Here is a 15,981-nt window from a genome sequence, read left to right on the forward strand (position 1 = left end):
AAAAGCCCAGGGGACACATCTTTCCACTGGCTGGCAGGACCGCAGGGCTCGGCTGCAGCGACTCAGCAGCCCCTCGTGGAAGGCACAGCCCCACAGCAGGCTGCCTCTGGGTGGTCACCTTTCCAGACTAGTAGAGGAACCATCTCAAAGCTGCCAGGAGAAGAGATGGGTGCAGTTTCCTCAGGTCCCCTGTTTACATCCAACAGAATCCAATGGACCCTGAAGGATGGTGCCTTAAATATGCCCAAGCAGGAGGGCAGGACAAAGGATATGACCCCAGTGGCAGGAAGAGGAAGCCCCCCGATCCCAGCTCTGAGCTTCTCCCATGCAGCACATGACCAAAGCCAGATAACCGGGCGGAGAGGGAGGAAGGCCATCAGGGCCTGCCGGCCACCTTGGCCCCTCCACCCCCCAGCTCTTGGCTTCACACCCCAGGCGGCCACACAGAAGCCCTTCCCCACTCACACACCTGAATGGGAGCTCCACAGTCATCTGGTAGGTGGCCTCCGCGGTCCCAGCAAGTGGCTGCAGGTGGCTCTGGGGGTCCCACTTGTGAAGGAAGTTCTGGCAAGCAGGAGGGAGTGGCCAGTGAGTGTGGGCCCCGAGTGAAAGCAGCCTTGCCCCATCCCCAGCCCCTCCAGGGTCAGCCACAGGGCACCCACTGAGGGGGCTGAGCCATTCACCCTGGACACCCAGGCATAGGCCCCACAAGACTGCTGGCTCCTCCTGGAGCCGACGTCCAAGTCCCTCCTTCAGCCCGACCTGGCGGCCTGAGAATTCCCACACCCCACATGTCAGGAGCGTCCCCCAAGGCCCCAGCAGCCAGGGGAGGCAGCACTGAGCCCCACAGGAAGGGCTCAGCCTCACTCAGGACCCGCCTAACCCAGCACAACTCTCCCATCAAAGTTCCAGGCAGGCCTGGCCAGTGGCCTCAGGCCCATCAAGAGTGAATTAGAAACAAATGACCATGGAGAACAGCCTGGGTGGGGATCTCTGATACCTCCAGAATCAGGGCCAGAAACAGGTTGACCCAGATGACAGACGACACCAGCCACCACAATACAAAATAGATCTTGGACCACCTGCGGAGGACAGAGGCCCACCCTGTGAACCACGACGAGCAAAGCAAGAGCACTCGATACAGACACCGCTGCTGTGTGGTCAGGACGGCTCCTAGGCATCCGGTCCACGCACGCCATCATACAGAGCGCACTACTATTTCCACCTCAAAACAATCCAGCTGAGGCCTGGAAATGTGCAACAAGCTGCCGAGGTAGCTCAGCCAGCAGGAGGCAGTGCTGGGATTAAAACCCAGGACCATCGCTGGGGCCAGTCTGAGCTCAAGCTCAGAGCTGAACTATCTCGTTCATTCAGCCTTCCCAGGGCTCCCCCACCCCCGTGGAATTCCTCAGAAGCCCCAAACACACCAATGGCCTCCAGGAGGTGTAAACCCAGAGTCACTGGCCACCATCCTGAGAGTCACAATGTGGCTATACAGGGCGCAGGGGCAAGGCCAGCCAGGATGCCACGCTGGCTGACTTCCCTGTCAAGGCCCAAGTCCCTGTCGCAGCCACGCTCCGGGCATCCAGTGCAGCGTGCCCAGATGCAAGGGAGCCCCCAGGCTGCACGGAGAATCACCGCCGCCCAGACAGGGACTCACGGGCCCGAGTAGCGCCGATAGGCATCCAGGAGCACCTGCCAGTTGTTCACCACCATCAAGTTCCACAGAGTGACCAGGGCAGCCTGCAGGGGCAGAGACCAGCAGTCCAGGAGGGCCCAGGAGGTGGGGAAGGGAGGAGCCCAGGGAGCAGGGCGCTGGGGCAGGACGCAGGGCTCACCGCAAAGTCATCGAAGTTGTTGGCCCAGTACTCCAGCTGCTCGAAGCTCCCACAGGGCGCCGAGCCATTGGCAGAGGCCAGGCTGGGGGTCACAACACACCTGGGTCAGGGGCGGGGGCTCCAGATTCTGAGGCCTGACACCTTACAGCCCCTCCTCTGCCGGTGTGCTCAGCCTGGCCTGAAGGTCCAAACTGGGGTACAGAGGGTCAGGGGGCAGGGAGAGTGCTGCTCTGAGCAGGCCATGAGAAATGTGTTTAGCAGACTCCAGGCAAGGGCTCCTAGCAGAGGCGCAGAGCGGAGGTGGAAATCGGAGATCGGGAAAAGAGGGTGGAGGGAGGAGATGAAGGAACTGGGAGAACAGCCTCCCCTCCTGAGACGCTGAGCCCACCAAGGCCACCGCCAAGGCCTCCCACCCACGCTGGCACCCCTGAGACACTCCCCATGGCACCTCAGACCCCACCTCACCTGCTGTTTCCAGGGGGAGCCACAACGACACCTCGAAACAAGCTGATCCCAATGATGGCAAATTCGTAGTAGACCACCTGGGGGCCAGGAGCCAGGGACTGGTCAGCCCCACCCTTGGGCGCACCTGCCCCCACCCCTCCCTGCCCTCAGAACCACAAAGCCAGGCTGATGCCTGCGAGGCCAGGACCCTCTGCCCAGAGCTGGGATTCCACCCTGGCTGCTATTTCAAAACACATGCGCTGGCCTCCCCCAGGGCTGCCAGGTCCACAGACCCAGTGGGGCCCAGACAGGGGTGGTCACGGAGCTCCTACGGAAATACAGGTATCCTGGCAGCCACAGTTAGGGGACAGGCTGCCGGCCCACCCCAGGCCTATCCCTAACATGCATCAGTAGAGAGCGGAGGGGTACACGCCTGGGCTAACCTGGTCCCCTTTCTGGCCTCAGTTTCCTCTGCTATGCAAGTTAGGGGGCTGGTCAGACAGCACCTGAGGCAAGATTCTCTTCCCGGCGTCTATTTCCAGAGGCACGAGGCACAGCTGGGGACCAGCTCAGAGCACCCCGTGACCCCAGAGATACCTTCTCACACCAGTGGTCTCTATGTCAACGTGGTCAGAATAAAATGACAAAACTGCCTGAAGTACGGCCGGGCTTCCTGCAGAGGACGCCTCCTGTCACTCCACACGAAGCAGCTCTGGGGCCTGCCTGGTCACAGGCCCCTCTCCTGCCCAAGCCCGGCCACCAGGCAGAGCAGACGGGCTCCTCAGCTGGAAGGCTGGCCAAGGGGAGGGGCCAGGGCGTCCCACAGTTCTTGCTCAGCAAATGTGGCTGCAAGTCCCTGAAACCCCTCTAAGAAAGGAACCTCGACCAAGTCCTCATCCTAGGGCTTGTGTGGGCTTTGGGGTCCTGGAGGCAAAGCCCTGAGCCTCTTAAATTTCTGTCATTAGTTTCTCAACAAGATCCACAACCCAGAAAGCACGAGAGACTCAAAAGTTACCAAAACCCTCTGTGGCATGGGTGGGAAACATGCCCCCGCAGCGCCACCAGCCACACTGCCCTGAGTGCCCTGCTCTGCGAAGAACGGGATGCCTCTGGCTTCTCACTCCGACCCTATACTCCCCTGGCCTCAGGAACCTGCTGCCGTCCAAACCCAAGAAACTTCCTGCCAACAGAGCAGTGAGCCGGCCCGGCACTGCCTTCCACCAGCCTCCCAGCCTCCCACTCCAGTGCATATCCCACCACCAGGAGCAGCCTGGGACTCACCACCAGGATCCCGCCAAACGCACGCATGTTCTGCACCAGGCCCACGACGGTACTGGCCACCACGGCCATCGGCTGAGGACAGGAAGAGAGCCAGCCCTTACTCCTCCTGGCCCCGCAGGGGGGACACCATCCCAGCCCACCACCCTGACCCTGACGGAAAGGCAAGATGGGGCAGGCCAATGACCACCAACCCACACACACCTGGACCCACAGCCACCCCACATGCCTCTACACACCCACACAGCCTGCCAGGCCCCCACATCCACCCATACACCCCCTCACACCCCCCAACACCCACATCTACCCACACGCATTCACACACGCTTGCATCGCCCACCCGCACGCACTCACTCACCCACTCCTGCATCCCAACACCTCCAGCCCAGCCTCATTCAAGCACTGACTTCAGGTCCCTGTGGGAAGCCCTTCTCTGCCTCCCAACCCACTGCGGGTGGGTCAGCTACTCTGTGGCCTGGAGGCGCCAAAGCAATGCAGAGCTAGAGGTGGCAGGACCACCTGCAGGAACTGAGTCTGAGCTCTGAGAGCCAGCAGGGAGGCCCCAGCTCCAAAGAGCCGCTCCTCCTCATCACAGGTAGCCGGGAGAAAGGCTTTCACATCAGCCGCATCAACCCACCTGAGGAATCCAAATTACACAACACAGCTAAACGCCACAGTGGAGAGCAGTCGGCATGGACATGTGCACATGGGCGTGTCATCGTGAGCATGCATATACTCACGTGAGAGGCCCTGGGAAACTGCGACTTCAAGCAAAACGGCGTGATTCCAGGGCCTGCTGTGCGTCATTTCCCTTAAAGTCACAGTTTCCAAGAACCTGTGGGTGGCACTGAGGCCTTACTGTGGATGTGTGCACACACGATCACGCATCTTATACAGGCACAGGTTGACATGGATGTCTGCATGCGATTATCTGTGCACACGGTGATGCGGGGGTGCGTGTATATATGAATGTACATGTGCATGTGCATGATGTGTATTGTATGATGTGTATTGTGACCGTGTATGATCATGTGTGCCTGCGATTGTGTGTGCATGCGTGTGCATGGTCACATGTGTGGTTGTGTGTGAGATCACGTATGCACGGCTGTATTCTATATGCGTATGATTGTGTGTACCTGTATGGTTGTAATTATGTGTGAACACGTGTGCGTGTGTGTGTATGTATGAAGGTCCCAGCACAGCAGCGCCCTAGGAAGGCTCAGGATCCCTGAGCTGCCTTCAAGTGGGACATACTGCCAGGTGGGACAGGTGCACAGCTCAGAGGAAGGATGAACGGGGACAGAGGAGGGACCTGGACACTCGGAAGAGGGGTCTTAGGACATGGAGCCAGGAGTAGCGAGGCCCAGAACCCCCACCTCTGCCTGCCCGCACTTTCAAAGTGCCCACTGCTCCCAACCGGTGCATTAAGAGAAACCAGTGCTCAGAGATGGTCATGAGCCACCTGCACCCGCATTAAGGAATCCTGGAAAGGAGCTCTCTGGCCAGGGATACCGCTGCCCTCGTTACTAGCACCCTGGGAGCCACGGCAAAGACCTTTCTGGAAACCTCAGAGACCTGGGGGAGCGCTGGTGTCCAGGGCTCCAATCCCAAGGAGCTCCTGCGACTGGCCAAAGCACTGCGCCCTCCACACCCTTGCCTGCCTTGCTCTCCCCACCCAGAAATGCAGGGCTGGGCTCTCCTGCTTCTAATGACCCTACCCCAGCATCATAAGAACACGGCAGAGAGCTGAGGATGCAGTCAGGGAGCCCAGAGTGACGGGCACAGTCCTCGGGCCCTTCCTGCCCCAGGCTCACCCACCCTGGAGCAACGCAGCAGCGGGAACAGGAGGGCGGGGCGATCGCGGGGGTGGGGCCGGCACGCACCTTCATGCTGGGGATGATGCGCAGGAAGCGGAACACGATGAGCATGTTCAGCATGCGGGTCATGTCCCACAGCGACAGCAAGCCCAGCATCTCCGGCCTCCTGGTGGAAGACACGGGGGTCGGGTTGGGAGGGGCCCAGGAGTCCCACGGGGAGGAGACAAGGAGACGTGTGGGCTCCTGGACAGAGGCGCAGGGAGGGCAACAGCACGGAGGAGAGTGCACCCCACAGCCAACGCCCGAGCAGAAAAGCCTCCGCAGGGCGGTGAGAGGGCGGGGCCTGGGTCACTCACGGCTCTGCTTCCACCTGCAGCCCGGGAGCGACCCCCACTCCCCCAACACCTGCCCACCCAGTCCTCGCAGGAAGCCTGCAGCCCTCCTTCTATACAGACCCTCCGTCCACACGGGAGGGCACGGAGGCTCTAGACACTGAACTTGCTCCAGCTCAGACCCCAGCAGAACTGGTTGAGCCAAGTCTCCTGCCTTGGTTTCCTGCGCTTGGCGGGTCTCTTTCCATGCTTTCATTTCTATTGAAACTCAAACCCATTCTCATCCAGTGTGTCAGCCCCCCAAGGTAATGACTTAGACCACAGTGCAGCTCGCATGCTCAGTGCACGTGAAAGACGAAGCCACGCTAGCCCCATGGCGCAGCACAGTGGCACTGCCTGTCTTCCTAAGTCCTGGGGGGCTTCCTAGGGAGGTGACGGAACAGCAAGCCTCTGCTGTTCACCGTCCCCACCCCCTCCAAGTGATTCCCAGCTGCTCCCTAGGCAGGGGGGTGGATAACAAAGCACACACAGACCCAGGGAGCCTGGCCTAACCACAGGGCCGAGGCTGGCATGTGGGGCCCTGTGCCCCACCCTTCCTGTCTCATCACGGGCACACCGGAGCCACACTGCCAGGGCAGAGCAGCCTGGCTGACGGCCAGGGCAGAGTCCCTGCCCAGGTTGTCTGTTCATGGCCAGAACCCTGGCAGTGAGGAATCAGCACACTGCATCAGAGTTCAGCGAGCCCCGGGCCCCTGGCTCCACTATTTTAAGGGGGCTAAAGTGACATCCAGAGTGGGAGGTGATGACTCAAGGTCACACTGTGAGTCAGGGGCTCTCCCAAGGACCTTCCCGCCAGCAGAGGGGCTCAGCCCAACCCCAGTGATCACAGGCCCCCTGAGACCTGAGCCAGGGGCATCTCCACTGCCAGCCCCCCAGCATGTGTGCTGGGACAGGGAGCCCACTGCCACTGTGGAGGGCATCTCCGAGGGGGAGCAACGGCTTCCCTCCACAGCCTGCAAGCGCCAGCTTCTGGAGAGAGGACGCCCAGAGCGACGGCAGGGCCCTGCCCCGACACAGCCTCTGCTGAGGGATCGGCTCACCCATTCCACCATCATGGGGTCTGCCCTAGAGTCAGAACAGACCCAGCGGGCAGGCCTGGCTCCCTGGACACCACTGAGACCCTCCCAGGGGTGCTAGGTGGTGGTGCTGTTTGCTGTAGCCGCCCTCGGTTCTGCCCAGTCACATACCAGCCTGGGCGTGGCAATCGGTACACAGCCAGAGTTGAGATCTCCAAAACCTTTAATTACAAAAGAAAAGAAGGCTTCGCTACAGCAACACTAATCTGGGCAGCCCTTAAAGGATATATAAAGCTCATCTCTAACACATTCTCCCCAAAAGGGGCTTTTGGGGAGAAACCAGAGCTTGGTCCTGGACCCCGTGGGTTGGCTGCAGATGTCGGGACTCCCTTCAGCTGGAAAGAAACCCTGGCCTCAGGAATCGGGGGACTCAGGAATTGGGGGCCTCAGGAACCGGGGGCCTCAGGAATCGGGGGACTCAGGAACTAGGGAACTCAGGAACCGGGGGCCTCAGGAATCAGGAATCGGGGGCCTCAGGAATCGGGGGACTGCACAGATTGGGGGCGGGGATGGCAGAAAACTACTGAGTTAAGGACAGACCGCAAGGCCCTTCTCAAGTTTCTCTTCACCCGCATGCCGAGCGGCCTGCCAGCTACAGCAAACGTCACTCTGATGTGGCCGCCTGTGACACACACCCCGAGGGTGACATGCCCTCACTCCCACGGGGTCTGGGGAAAGGAAGTGTAAGCGTTTCCCGAGAACACCCTGGTGCCTGAGAGCCCCCGGCCCCTCGCTCCACCATGCTGAGGTCACACCGTCTATCAGTGACATTAGAGGCTGTGCCCCGGGCTGGAGTCGCTGGCCAGGGCTACGGGTCCTTCAGGGCCTCCCCTGGGGGTCAGGAGTGGCAGCCTGTCCCCCATGACACTCAGATGCAGTAGAAACCCAGCCTCCTAAAGCTGCCACCGGCTACCGACTGAGCAGCTCGGCCAGAAGGGAAGCCAGCCCTCACCACTGAGAACAGAAGCCCACCTTCCCACAGCCTCTGGTCCTCAGGGGAGGCCTGAGATGGGCCAGCACAGAGCCCAGGTGGTGCTCACCCACCCGCCCAGGAGAGGCCGGCCTCGGACGCGCCTACTTTACCAGCAGGACAATGGTGAGGAGCCCATCAAACACGTTGCTGGGATAGGACAGGTACCCTCGCAGGCCCAGGGCAAAGACCTTGAGCAGCATCTCCAACAGGTAGTACACAATGAAGACACAGTTGAGAATCTAAAGAGGCAGAAGAGGCACCCAGCATTGGGCCCCAGGGCTGGCAGCCCTGCCCAGCCTCACCCTGGCCCTGCCAGGTGGGCAGCTCAGAACTTACCCCCAGGACAAAGTCATCACGCTCAGCAGGTAGCACATCTGCATCCAGCACCAGGAACACCTGCGAAGCCAGAGCAGAGGGCTCACCGGCTGGCCCGGCACAGCCCTGGGCGAGGCAGGCGGGGCGGGCTCCCGTGCAAGGTGGGTGGGAACAGGCACCTCCAGGCCAGCTCTGAGGCAAATCCGCACTCACGCAAATGGACACCAGGTTTGCCAGGGCGATGAGGTTCCCCAGGTAGTCAAAGTAGTAGTGGCCAAAGATGAACTGGGCACTCTGCAGAAACGGGGACTGGTACTCGGGCCTCGGCGGGTGCTGGGTAAGGAACACACACGCTCAGAAGCACAGTCCAGCAGCCGTGGCTGTTGCAGCCCAAAAATGCTCATGCCCTCTTATTCTGGGATTAGATTTTTTCCTACCTCATCTCCCATCCTATCTATCCAGTCACAGGAAATAATCCCAGACACAGAAATCGCTTTATACATTGAGGTGTTCATCTCAGTGGTCTTTGTAACACCCAAAGAGAAACAGAAGCAACTGAAATGTCCACCGAGGCTGTAAGGAAACCATGCTGTGATATTGGAGTCACCTTAGATGTATGCAACGTGTCACCCTGATCTTTAAAAACAAAAAAGCTGTATGAAAAAACACATGTAAGTGATATGCTCATAGCTACAGAAACAGCACAGAACCAACTCCTGTACGGGGCCGGCAGCGGCAGAAGGCAGTGAGGGGCAGGCGGGCAGCCACTGCCACCGTCGGGATCCTCGTGAGACCCAGCACTTCCCACACTCAGCAGCCTCCTTGAGACACGTCCATGTGTGCACGAGGTCGACAACGGGAACGGCCTAAATGTTTCCCAGCAAGGGGACCTGCACCTGCCGTCCCCCACAGGGGCCACTGACCCCCGGCGGCTATTTCATGAAAATTTCAATGCAACAAAATTCAACACTCAGTTATTCAGTGGCAACAGCCACATGTCAAGTACTCCACAGCCACATGTGACACGTCGCTACAGCTCATCCCCCCAAAAAGTCCATACGAAAATGGAGAGGGTGAGAAGACACGGCTGCATGAACAGGCAGGCTGCAGAGTGAAAATCGCGATGCTTCATGTGTATGTCAAAGAAGAACAAAGCAACTGTTTCCTCAGGTACCTACAAATGCCTGAAATTACACGGGGAAAAGTCTGGAAGGAAAACACCAAAATAGCCAGTTGAATAGAGTGGCTACTCTCCAGTGAGATCCAAACTGGTGGTGCCAGTGATCAGCGGACTTTCTCTCGGCTCCCGATATCCTCCTCGACATGCACTCTGCCACAACGGCAGGGTCCCTTTCAGCGTCTCGTCCGCAGTGAGAGGGAGGTGAGGCTTTCTCAGCAGAGGGGCTGGAGGGACATGGCAGGAGGGCAAATGGAGGGACACCACAGGAGGGCAGGAGGGCAAATGGAGGGACACCACAGGAGGGCAGGAGGGCAAGTGGAGGGACACCACAGGAGGGCAGGAGAGCAAGCGGAGGGACACGGCAGGAGGGCAAGTGGAGGGACACCACAGGAGGGCAGGAGGGCAAGTGGAGGGACACGGCAGGAGGGCAAATGGAGGGACACGGCAGGAGGGCAGGAGAGCAAGTGGAGGGACACGGCAGGAGGGCAAATGGAGGGACACGGCAGGAGAGCAAGTGGAGGGACACCGCCGGAGGGCAAGTGGAGGGACACGGCAGGAGGGCAAGTGGAGGGACACGGCAGGAGGGCAGGAGGGCAAGTGGAGGGACACGGCAGGAGGGCAAGTGGAGGGACACGGCAGGAGGGCAAGTGGAGGGACACGGCAGGAGGGCAGGAGGGCAAGTGGAGGGACACGGCAGGAGGGCAAGTGGAGGGACACCGCCGGAGGGCAAATGGAGGGACACCGCCGGAGAGCAAGTGGAGGGACACGGCCGGAGGGCAAGTGGAGGGACACGGCCGGAGGGCAAGTGGAGGGACACGGCCGGAGGGCAAGTGGAGGGACACGGCCGGAGGGCAAGCCTCCCCCATGGTTTCCGGATGCTACGGGGTGGATCGGGGTGTGGTGTGAAGCATATGTGGACACTCTCTGTCCCAGACACACAGTCCCCGGGCGACCTACAGCCGCAGCCTGATCTCCTGAAAATTTCCCAGCTTCCCCCAGTCCTCAGGGTGGAAACCAGTGCCCAAAGGCCACCTGCCCACACTGGCACACAATTCCCTCAGCAGGACAATGCCACCGCCTGCTCACAGCCTGAGCCTGCTGCACCCGGGAGGGTCGCCTCCTGCTTACCCAGTGACCACAGACCAACCGGAGCCCAGGGAGACCAGTGAGCATCTCTGCATTCCTGTAGGCGAACCCACACCTTCTCTCAAGAGGTCTGAACCCCGGCTTTGGAGGGTCCCCATCCAGGTCCATCCTTTCTCACGCACTCCCCTCGGCCCGAGGACACCACACGGTTTCCTTACATCTTACAGTTACTCTTTTATCGTAGTTGCCACTTCCATATACGACACTTTCTGTTTAACCCAGACTGACTGTGGCACAGAGAGTTTTTAGCATTATCTGTATGTTTACATTGTTACAGGGAGCAGGTGTTCATACGTTATCTGTGTAACTGAGAAGTAACTGGTATGACTAAAGTGGTTGTCTCTGGGTAGAAAGCCAGTGAGGTGCATTTTCCCACTTTCCTCTGTTGTCTATAAAGAATGACCCTACATTTTTAACCCCAAAAGCTTCTTATATGAAGAGGAGACTTCTTTCAGCAGCAGGCAGGGCACCTTCTCTGGAGCTCGCCAGCAAGCACCAAACTACCGCCTGGCCACGGCCAGACTGACGCCCAGGCGGTGACCCCACACAGGAGGGCTCTCGAAAAGGCTGGCGCTCCCATGACGTCAGCCTGCCGAGAAAGCACCTCTTTGTGCTTCCAAAACCACAGGCTGCCCCAAATCTCCGCAATCCCAGAAACATCTGCCTCCCAAAACGGAAGCTCGGCCAGCCCTTCGCATCAGCGGGCTCTGATCTGCAGACTGAACCCACTGCAGATCGAAACATACTCAGGGGAAACAGCGTCTGTGCAGAGTGTACAGGTTTGCTTACCCGTATTCCCCAAGCTCCCACAGCATCCCTAGGTGCTAGGTATATTCTGAGTAGTCTAGAAATGGTTTAAAGTATACGGAAGGATGTGTGTAGGTTACCTGCAAACACTACATCATCTTACATAAGAGACTTAAACATCCATGGATTTTGCATCCACATGGAGTCCTAGAGGCAATCCCTGCAGATACCGAGGGGCAATGGCCTCCCCTCTACAGTCAGCATTATTGAGGAAAGAAGGTTTCAGAAAACCAAATTAAGGATCTCGCAGCTCCCAAAACCTGTGGAACCTAAACTCCCATCTCAAAGCCCAGTGCTCGGTGGCCCGGGAAGAGCATCGCTGGGACCTCAAAGGAGACGGCCGGGCTGGGAATCAGGCCAGGCCAGCCTGTTGGGCCTTCCCCACTCCTGCGCGCACACGAGCCCGCTCTACTGGGTCACGGCCAAAGCAATCCATCCACTCTTCCTCCACAGCATCACGGGAGGAGGAACTCCTTTCCAGGTCTCATCAAATCCTGACACTGGAAAAGGGTGGGAGAGTCAGCTCTGGACAACCAGGACTCAGCCACACCCTAGGGAACAGCAACAACGGTTCAGGGAGAGCCCAGATGGCCCAGAGCACACCAGGAGCAAAGCCTGAGAAACGAAAACCACCTTTCCAGAACCTTTAGGATGACTGGCTTCTCCCGGCCTGCGTCTGCCTGCCCCCAGAAGGGGCCGGATCACAGCAAACTAGCCTACGACAGTCGCTGAGTTGCTTCCTGAGCCCCAAACACCTCTGGCCCTAGGACAAGCGCCATTATCTAGAACACTGCTTCTTAATTTTCTGTCATCTGAGGACCATCTCCACAGTTTCTGGGAAATCTGCACCTGCACCCAAATTTATTTCATATCTTCAAGGCAACCTTAAGTTGATACCACATTGCCCAGCCTTGTCCCAAGCAGAAGTTTGATGGCGTGAATACTCAAAGTGCCACCTGTTGATCCTCACCACACTCATCGCCCATGCCCCAAGGGGTTGGGGGGGCCACACTGAGGAATGCAGCCCTAAAGGGGATGCCCAAAGTGACAATGGGGACGAGCACGTGGCACTCAAGCTCAGGTTGGGGCAGGGTCTGACTCCAGAGGTCTGGAAGGACCTTAGGAAAACATGTTCTTTAGAGAACCACCTCTGACAGGGGCCTGCAGCCACAGACGCCGACAGGGAATCCTGAGGCAGGTGACAGCTGCTGGGGGCTGAATTTTGTCTCCCTCAGAATTCGTATCTTTAACCTCTAACCCCCAGTAGCTCAGAATGTGACTATATTTGGAGACAGGGCCTTTTAAAAGGTAATTTGGTTAAAACAAGACCATTAGAATGGGTCCTAATCCAATCTGAATAGGGTCCTTTTAAGAAGAGGAGATGACACACAGAGGGATGACCACGTGAAGACACAGGGAGAAGGTGATGTCTACAGGCCACGGAGAGAGGTCTCAGGTGAGGACACGGGGAGAGGGTGGCACCTACAAGCCACTGAGAGGGGCCTCAGGTGAGGACACGGGAAGAGGGTGGCATCTACAGGCCACGGAGAGAGGCCTCAGGTGAGGACACGGGGAGAGGGTGGCACCTACAAGCCACTGAGAGGGGCCTCAGGTGAGGACACGGGAAGAGGGTGGCACGTACAAGCCACTGAGAGGGGCCTCAGGTGAGGACACGGGGAGAGGGTGGCACCTACAAGCCACTGAAAGGGGCCTCAGGTGAGGACACGGGAAGAGGGTGGCATCTACAGGCCACGGAGAGAGGCCTCAGGCGAGGACACAGGAAGAGGGTGGCATCTACAGGCCACGGAGAGAGGCCTCAGGTGAGGACACGGGAAGAGGGTGGCATCTACAGGCCACGGAGAGAGGCCTCAGGTGAGGACACGGGAAGAGGGTGGCATCTACAGGCCACGGAGAGAGGCCTCAGGTGAGGACACGGGGAGAGGGTGGCACCTACAAGCCACTGAGAGGGGCCTCAGGTGAGGACACGGGGAGAGGGTGGCATCTACAGGCCACGGAGAGAGGCCTCAGGTGAGGACACGGGAAGAGGGTGGCACGTACAAGCCACTGAGAGGGGCCTCAGGAGGAACCAGCCCTGTGACACCTTGGCCTCGGACTGACGGCCAGGACCGTGAGATGACAGATGTCTGCTGCTTCAGCCCCACCCCTGCCCCAGTCTGTGGTGCCGTCCCAGGAGCCTGAGCAAACGAGAAACGTGACCCAGAACTGGCAGGCGTCTGCGACTCCGCCTCTGTGCCCCAACCCTGTTCCAGGGTCCGGCTCAGTCCTCTGAGGCTCAAGCAGCTGGAACGGCAGCCCCCGTGCTGCCCCCGCACCGCTGTGAGCGCCTGGGCTGTTTCCCAATGTCTCCGCCCCCCTGGCCCAGGCCTTCCGGACACAGAGCTTAGACGGCTGCTGAGGCCCACCTGGTAACTCTGTAAACCCGTGTCAAGGGCGAAAGACAAAGGCCTTGGAGAGGACCAGCATGCGGACCTCCTACGAAAGGACAGACAGGAAAAGGACAGTCTGTCATGGAAATGGAGAAAACCACTTGGAAGATTTATTTGTGTCAGGCTGGGCTCAGGCTAGTTCCTGGGGTCTGGGGAATTTCATAAAAATCTCCCCGATCTCCAAGAGCCAAAGAGATCTCCATTCCCAGTTCCCATCCTAGGAGCCAGGACCCTGGGCAGGCGAATCCCGGCGCCCATCGTTAGAGGAGTTCCCCAGGTGATCAAGGGTGGTGGAAACTGGACGGCCCCCACTATCCGACCTGGGCGGCTGTGGCCCCACTTACCTCTTTAACCACACTTCTGTCAAGCTCGTTGAAGAGTTTCTGAAACTCGTCAGCTGAGAGCGGAACACTGCCGTAGGAGCGCACCTTCTGCAGAGGAAGGAGCACAGGTCAGCAGGGGCACCCGGGAAGGTGAACACCCTTGGAGGCGAGTGCCCCCAGCCCCAACCCCACCCCGATGGGCTGTGAACGCTGCAGGTGACCTCAAGCCACACACACAGTCCTGAAAAGGGGCTGCTGGCCCAAGTGACCTCCCGGGAGGAGCCCAGAGGAGGCTGGGAGCAGGGGCGGGTACCTCCATCATGGCCTGTTTGTGGAAGCTGTCCAGCTGGACCTTCTGAAGCACCTGCAGCAAGTTCTGGGGCTTCACCCCAACTCTGCAGGAAAAACCCACAGCCCAGTCAGCACAGCCAGCTCAGCCACCCTCGGAACCCTGGCCTGAGTCCTCCGGTCCTGGTGTCTGGCTTGAGCTTTGCCGTGAAGCCACTTTGCAGCCTGAGCCACAACAAGAGCCCCTGTAAGGAGTATCCTGCCACTGCCGTCCCCCCAAGGAGGGGCAAACTGCCTTCACCACTATGAGCAGTCAGGACCAGAACTTGCCACCGCAGTGTCCCTCAAGCTCTCTGCCCTCATTTCCAAGCAGGACGGTGGTGTGGACACCTGGCCCAAGCACCTCTGGCTCTGCTGCCTAAGTCAGCACAGAAGGGGGACAAGCAGAAGCCAGGCCACTCGGCCCTTCACCAGCCCAGGGTCCCTGAGGGGCACGAAGATAAAGGCATGGACTCAGGGCAACGATGCCGGGAACCACAGAGTGCCAGGGACATGGTGGTTTCTGTGAGTCGGGTGCCAGCCAGCAGCGGCAAGGGACAGGCCGAGCACGAGAAGCCCCTAATGAACACTCGGCCCCTGCCCAGCAGCCACAGTGCCCACCCTCAGGGAGAAGAGGGTCCATGCTCAGCACTCACGCCTGAGGGAAGGCTCCTCCCTCCCCCGCCGTGGAGGACAGGACTTCAAAGGCAGCCCGGGTCCCCAGCCGCCTCCGAAACAGTGAGGTCTGGAGCGATTTCTGCAAAGAGGAAGGCTCTGAACAGCAGGATCAGCCCTCCCCCGGCTCAGAACCCCCAACCCGTCCCTCCCCTGGGGAAGAGGCAGAGGGAGAATCTGGGCAGCCTTGGAGGGGGCCCAGTCCCCCATGCCTGGGGGCAGCCCCTCACCCCCCGGGAATAAGAGGACTGGTCACAGACTCCCTCACCCCCCGGGAATGAGAGGATGGTCACAGACTCCCGGAACAGGCCACACAGGAAGGTGTCTGACGGGCGTGCTGTGCAATACACTGGGCCATGTTTCTTCTCTGTGTGTTGGGGGGCCCCTAGCTCCCCCTCAAGAGGGTTCAGGGTCTGCTGTCCTGGGAGCTGCCATCTCTGGCAGTGGCGAGAGCAACAACATATGTGTATCCCCAGCGGATCCACAGGAGGTGGCAACCCTGCCCTCCCGTCCGTCCCACCAGGAGCCTGGCCAGCAAGGGTCACCCAGCTGCTCAGCTCAAGCCACACCCCGCTTGGCCTCCCGGCAGCTCCAGGCAGAGCCAGGATGGAGGCGCTCGCTCACCATCAGGTAGCCCCGGAACTGGCTGTAGATGATGGCCGTCAGCAGGTTCATCAGAAACAGGCTTCCTTCAAGAGGAGACAGCCACAGTCAGGGTGCCACCAGCACAGCAGCAAAACCAACGCCAGGGCAGCCGGCACAGGACAGCACAGTGCGGGGGGCGCCCCTATCAAATGGAAATGTGGCCTGGCCAGCACAGTCACGGGTGGGAGGGCGATGAGGTTGACGGTGATCGGTGATGACAGAACAGAAAGCGTGGGGAAGGGGCTCCCTGGGGTGAAGCTGGTGGTGGGGGCTCCCCAAGGTGAAGCCGTGGGGTGGG

General features: G+C 59.5%; 1 protein-coding gene across 9 annotated transcripts in view; it reads right to left on the reverse strand.

Moving 5' to 3' along the window:
- TPCN2 (two pore segment channel 2) overlaps positions 1 to 15,981 on the reverse strand; it is a 51,583-nt gene that overhangs the window by 14,428 nt on the left and 21,174 nt on the right. For 3 of the 9 annotated variants that reach the window (XM_037998901.2, XM_037998900.2, XM_008019378.3), the window contains 15 exons: positions 15,663 to 15,727; positions 15,020 to 15,120; positions 14,350 to 14,431; positions 14,058 to 14,144; positions 8,347 to 8,466; positions 8,155 to 8,214; positions 7,929 to 8,057; positions 6,957 to 7,006; positions 5,444 to 5,543; positions 3,564 to 3,635; positions 2,304 to 2,380; positions 1,839 to 1,920; positions 1,661 to 1,743; positions 1,001 to 1,082; positions 470 to 564 (listed from right to left, as the gene is read on the reverse strand). In XM_037998901.2, the coding sequence (XP_037854829.2) occupies positions 470 to 564; positions 1,001 to 1,082; positions 1,661 to 1,743; positions 1,839 to 1,920; positions 2,304 to 2,380; positions 3,564 to 3,635; positions 5,444 to 5,543; positions 6,957 to 7,006; positions 7,929 to 8,057; positions 8,155 to 8,214; positions 8,347 to 8,466; positions 14,058 to 14,144; positions 14,350 to 14,431; positions 15,020 to 15,120; positions 15,663 to 15,727 (1,285 nt within the window). The other 6 variants (XM_073009752.1, XR_005240552.2, XM_008019560.3 and 3 more) reach the window with 6 other exon arrangements.

The sequence above is a fragment of the Chlorocebus sabaeus genome, chromosome 1, assembly GCF_047675955.1.
Source record: "Chlorocebus sabaeus isolate Y175 chromosome 1, mChlSab1.0.hap1, whole genome shotgun sequence".
Lineage (NCBI taxonomy): Eukaryota > Metazoa > Chordata > Mammalia > Primates > Cercopithecidae > Chlorocebus > Chlorocebus sabaeus.